Here is a 5,563-nt window from a genome sequence, read left to right on the forward strand (position 1 = left end):
GGCTCGAGTAAGTTTTTTTTCTTAATCTATTCCCTTTCCATTTTATTTTTCTACAGGAAGCTATTAATGTTTCACTTAAATCTTTTTTAGATAGAGGAGAAAATTTGGATGAGCTTATACAAAAAAGCAACGATTTGTCTGACTCATCAAAGAAATTATTCAAAATGTCTAAAAAAACAAAGAGACCATGTTGTAGTCTTCAATAATATTGCATGTTGCATGTAACTTAATTATTATTGCATGTGCATGCATTCCTTTTTATTTTCATTTTCAAATAAATTGATAGGTANTTATTTTGTGCAGATAGCAAAGATGTTTTTTAAAGAGAAATCTGTAAAAGAAGTCCCAACTGCTCCGGCTAGTCCTTCGATATTACCGTTGAGAGATGCTAATCTCCCTGAAACCGTAATAAAGGAAGTCAGCAAAATATTATATTTTGGCTTTGGAGGTTTTTTAACCACTTCAATAATTTCGCTTGCAGTGCTTCAGGTTAATACAAATGCAGTTTGTGATCGGGTAAGTTCTAATAAAGAGTTTAATCGGCAATTTTAAATTGTATAGAATCTCGATGAAACTAATGGGTTATCTGCAATATTTTCACTTTCAATGTCTCTGGTCTGTTCTCTCATGCTTTTATTACCGGATCAAAGAGACGCGTTGATCAAGGCATTTAAATATAATGAATTTCCTTCCATGAAAAAAATATCAATTTGCAGCTGGGCTAGTATTATTTCATTTATTTTGGTTCCTGCAGTTGTGATAATGCATGATAGTAAGTAAAAAGCTCTAATTAAAGAATTATAAAAACTTTTATAGTTGGTGGATTCATAAAAATTTCTGAAAGTAACTCTTGTAAATATACTGCACCGGGACTATATATTGGTACGTTAACTTAATAATGGCTATATACCTATATTAATAATTTCAGGAACTTCAATTGTGCTGAGCTTTCAATTGCTAATCATCCTCTTATTAACTATGGCACTTTTTTCTTCTAATTTAATGGACTTAATTAGTTCGCTTCCATCCATAAATTTAGAAAAAATTAATATATTCATTGATCATTTGGCAGGATTTTTCAGCTGTACAAAATCCATATTTAACAGGACGATAAATCGATCAATTGATTTTATAAGAAAGCATTGTTTCTCAAACTGTGCCGAACTATATTCAAAATTCGTGACAAATTTTAAAAATCTGGGATGTTTGCTTTCTTCAATTACCAGAAAATTTACTGAAGCGTCCAAAAATATTAGCAACAAGCTCCAAACTTTACTTGAAAATATTAGTAGGCTAAGCAAAGATACAATTGAAAAAACTAATCTTTGCGGTAAAGAATTGTGTGTCTTTGGAAAAGAAATATTCATTAAAGTCAAATCAGCCATATTGGCTATAAAAGAAGGATCGGCAGGTAAGTTTTCAGAAGTATATTTGGAACAATTTACCTTTTTTAGGTTTCAACTTAGAGACTATCCCGCTATTACCAAAGTAGTATGCAAACTAGTCTGTTAATCATTATATTTAATTAAAAGTATTTGCGCAAATATTTTTTTTTTTTTTCTAAATCCTTTAAATCCTTAAGGTAAAAATGAGTCGGAATTCGCTTCAGCAAAAACAGAAGAAAATTCAATACATTCTTTAAATTCGATGTTATTAATCTGACCCCTACCTAAATTATGCAAACTTTCTTTATGATAAATCGTTTTATTGCAATAAACTTTTCCAAGCTCGTGAATGATGCTTGAGATCTCATGAAGATAACTATTAATATATTGCCAATACTCCAATCTTGCCAAGTTTATTTCACTAATGTATAATTCTGGATATTCTGCAACTTTCCTCCATTTATTCAATAAATGTTTAATTTCTGTGCTAGGGTCAAGATCCATATTATTAGAAAAACAAGATAAATTATTAGATTCTTCCCAACGTAAATTTGATTTATTAATATTAAAACCCTTCCCAAGCAAAGGTTCGTTTTCTAATTGAGGTTGAATTAAAAAGTTTTTCGTATTTTCAGAATCATGTATGCATTCCAAACTTTTTTGTTTGGTTACCCCATTGTTTCTGTCATGCGATGTGATTATTTCCAAATGAGTAATTTCGCCATTTTTATTGCTAGAAAACATTGAGCTTTTAGCTGTGTTTTCACATTCAGAAGTTGTTTTTTCAACTAATTTTACATTAGGATATTTGTTTAAATTAATTCCTCTCGTGAAAGGAAGCGTATATATTCTCTCCTGCCTTCTTTCTGCAAGTCCATGAATTAAATGACAGTAGTAAGTTTTGCATTCGCCTTTTTGAAATGCTGTGCATAATTCTGACTTATAAATTAATGGATGGTAAATCACTTCTTCCATCGAATGAGAATATGGACAATACCCTCCCCTGTTGCAAAAGTTTGCAACTTTTCCAGTTTCATTATCTAAAATTGTAATATCTGGGCAAATATCAGGTAGGTATCTTAATGCAGATCGGTCGGATAAGTAAAATGGGCATCTTCTTGGCCAGTAAACATTATGAGAATATTGGCATCTTAATGGGCCGAAATCGCAACCTTCCCTAAGACTTCTACGACATAACTTAGTCCGAAATCTAGTAAGCTCTTCAATACTCAATAATGCGTTTGCCATAATTTTCAAAACCTATTTATGTAGCAATATTTAAATAAAAATCAACTAACAACTCATATGAATATTATCGTTATTAAATAATTGTGTATTGGATTAATACACACGGTCATTTTTTCTTAAATCATTTTCCTTAACCCCTCTTCTTTCAAGTATTTCTCCAGCCAATTAAATTTATATATCGTTGCAACGATAAAACCAATGGCGTGATAGACATAACGTTAAAAATTGAAGTAGTTTAGATTAATAAAATTAACGTGATATAAATTAGGAATATGAAATAAAAATAAACGAAATATAAGCCTAAGTATATATTGAATAGATACCCTAAGCTTTTCTCAACTCAAGAATTTGAAAATATCCCACTATACATAGCTTTTCAACTTATCTTTTTGAATTTAATGTCATAAACTTGTGATATTTATCTTGATTTACTTTTTTCTATAATTCGTATATTTCTAGCATATTATATTTGATTATTCTTTTTTTATTAAATTAATTTTTTCCAACAAAAAATAAGTTGCGGTATTTGCTCTAATACTGATGGTTTTTTTTTCGAAAAAACATCTGTACCCATTTTCCTGGGAAAATGTAGTAAATGCATTTTGGAATAAGTATCCTAATGATCTTCAATCTCACGTCAGAAGAGTAGACATTGTTAATATTTATTTCGATGAAAAAGATAAAATATTATATACAAAAAGATTATTTTCCCTTAAATATAATTTACCAAAACTTTTAGAGCGAATTATTGGAAGTAGCTTAAGTGGGCTTGCAATTGAAGAGTCAAAGTGTGACTTCAATGAAAAAAGACTTATTTCTAATGGAGCTAATCACTCATTCAATAATTTCTTTTTAATCCGGGAAACTTGTGGTTTTTCATCGAATAATGAATGCCCAGAATCAACATTGTATATGCAAAATATGGCATTTAAATTATTTGGGGAAAAAAATAAGTTCAACCGCATGAACAAGTTATTTGAAAATACAATAGTGAATTTACTTAATGAAAAGTCACAAAGTGGTATTAAGGCAATGTATAATAAAATTGATCAAATTAAATCAATGTTGAATAATAAATATGAGATAAAAGGAAGTGAAAATAAATCAACTAGTTATAAACTTAATGGTTTATCTAAAACCTTTGAAAAAAAATGTTTAAAGTTTTTTGAAAAAATCAATAAAATACTGTTAGTACCCTACAAAGTTATTTTCCATAATAAAAATTGAAGAGAAATATCAATATTTAGAAATTAATCTAGATAATAATAAACAAATGTCATAAATTGATTTTTTTTTTCCGTTTAAATTTATTCTTTTCTCCTTTGTTAAAGACTTTATCTCGTTGTAACTCTCATATTCTTCTTCTATCTCGTTTTGAATATTCTTCTTATTCTTTATCAAATTTAACTCTTCAGAAAGAACATCACATTTGTGCCAGAAAGATTGAATATTTTTTGAGTCTACAATTTTTTCATAGATAGTGTTTTTGATATTTTTTATAAATAATCTAAGATCTTGTTTATCTTTTTCCAATGCTTTTAAAAGTATTGACCTATCTTGAATTAACGAGTCGACTATGTAACTCAATTTTTTCGTTCTTAAAATTAAATAGTCAAGAAAAAGTATACACTTTGATTTATCTGTTTTATTAACTAATCCAACAGGCTTTTCACTTAGTAAATGAAATATTAATTGAGTTAAAGATTGAAACTCAGATTTGCAAAGTAAGCTATAAATTAATTGCATTTTAATTCCTACAGTAATGCTTTCTTCAACTGAAAAAGCATTCTTGCCCACTTCAACATGACTCTTTTTCAAGCCGACGATTTTTTTCCTCTCATCTAATTGACCTGTACTTGAGTTAATTTCCTTTTTATTCAAATATTCTTGGCATTGTTGGGGATTAATTTTTGTAGAAGAATATCCGCTTTCGTTTTTTTCTTTTTTTGAATCAATTGGCCTTTTTGATTGATTTTCATTTTGTATTTTCTGATATAAACTGTTCGAAAGTTTTTTTGTCGTATTTTCAACCTTCTTAGTATTTTTGGAATTCAAATTATTCGGTAACGTTGAACTACTGTTTAAGTAGCAATGAGTACTTTTATTTCTATCTATTTTTGGTAAATATTGATAAGGAGAAGAATTGCCATTAACATTTGAATAATTACTTCTAGCCTTAGTTTTGCCACTGTTTTTTACTATATTATCAATTTGCCCAGTTTGAAAATTATGTGGAAATTTTCGTTTCATCATAAATTATTGTTTTTTTCCTTTAAGTTGCGGTTAAATTATAAATAATGGTTTCAAAACAGTTTAAAAGGTTACTCGAAGAAAAAAAAGAATTGGAACTAAACACTGAAGGTTTGAATAATGACTCATTTGATCATTTCTCCAATTTTAGTTGCGGAAATTCCTTTAACGCACTAGTTTCTCACGACGACGAAGTTGTTTTAAGTGATGATTATGTTCAACCTAAAAAAAATCTGACTCAAGAAAATGTAGAATATTACAAAAAACAAAAAAAAAAAAACGAGAAGAAGAGGGAAAAGAAAAAACTAGTCAATGAACGTTTTGAATCATCTGTTCCAAATAACGATTCTAGATGCTGTTTAATTATGAACAAAAAATATTTTAATTGTGAAAATGAAATTTGCTCGATATTTGGAAATGAAGCAGTTAAATTCGAGAAGAAAACTAATTCGAGAAATTTTAACCCAAAAAACAGTCATTTAAACATTAGACATTATTTCATTTCATGCGATTCGCAATGGCCGCATTTAAATCGAGAGGAATCTGGACTAATCATGAAGTTTATTGAAAAAAAAAATGAATTCTCAATATCATTTGATATTGAATATATCAAAAATAAAGAAATATTGGATATTTTGATTGATTCGATGCTTGTGGATGAAATTTATATCTTTATGGAA

General features: G+C 28.4%; 6 protein-coding genes across 6 annotated transcripts; 4 read left to right on the top strand and 2 right to left on the bottom strand.

Annotated features, from left to right (window-relative positions):
• The first annotated feature begins 240 nt into the window (after nt 1-240).
• Chro.50247 (hypothetical protein) lies at nt 241-552 on the top strand. Its single annotated transcript, XM_660530.1, has 1 exon — nt 241-552. One exon carries the CDS (start codon nt 241-243, stop codon nt 550-552), a length of 312 nt encoding a protein of 103 aa, XP_665622.1.
• Nucleotides 553-978: 426 nt separating this feature from the next.
• Chro.50246 (hypothetical protein) lies at nt 979-1,512 on the top strand. The annotated part of the gene is made up of 1 exon (XM_660531.1): nt 979-1,512. One exon carries the CDS (start codon nt 979-981, stop codon nt 1,510-1,512), a length of 534 nt encoding a protein of 177 aa, XP_665623.1.
• A 65-nt stretch (nt 1,513-1,577) lies between these two features.
• Nucleotides 1,578-2,633, bottom strand: Chro.50245 (hypothetical protein). Its single annotated transcript, XM_660532.1, has 1 exon — nt 1,578-2,633. One exon carries the CDS (start codon nt 2,631-2,633, stop codon nt 1,578-1,580), a length of 1,056 nt encoding a protein of 351 aa, XP_665624.1.
• Nucleotides 2,634-3,173: 540 nt separating this feature from the next.
• Chro.50244 (hypothetical protein) lies at nt 3,174-3,860 on the top strand. The annotated part of the gene is made up of 1 exon (XM_660533.1): nt 3,174-3,860. The coding sequence occupies one exon, from the start codon at nt 3,174-3,176 to the stop codon at nt 3,858-3,860; it is 687 nt and encodes a 228-aa protein (XP_665625.1).
• Nucleotides 3,861-3,869: 9 nt separating this feature from the next.
• On the bottom strand, nt 3,870-4,886 carry Chro.50243 (hypothetical protein). Its single annotated transcript, XM_660534.1, has 1 exon — nt 3,870-4,886. The coding sequence occupies one exon, from the start codon at nt 4,884-4,886 to the stop codon at nt 3,870-3,872; it is 1,017 nt and encodes a 338-aa protein (XP_665626.1).
• A 44-nt stretch (nt 4,887-4,930) lies between these two features.
• Nucleotides 4,931-5,563, top strand: Chro.50242 (hypothetical protein; the record flags this gene model as incomplete). The annotated part of the gene is made up of 1 exon (XM_660535.1): nt 4,931-5,563. A coding segment is annotated over one exon (633 nt), but the record flags the coding sequence as incomplete, so codon positions are not given.

Source organism: Cryptosporidium hominis, assembly GCF_000006425.1.
Source record: "Cryptosporidium hominis TU502 chromosome 5 CHRO015081, whole genome shotgun sequence".
In the NCBI taxonomy this organism is placed as follows: Eukaryota; Apicomplexa; class Conoidasida; order Eucoccidiorida; family Cryptosporidiidae; genus Cryptosporidium; species Cryptosporidium hominis.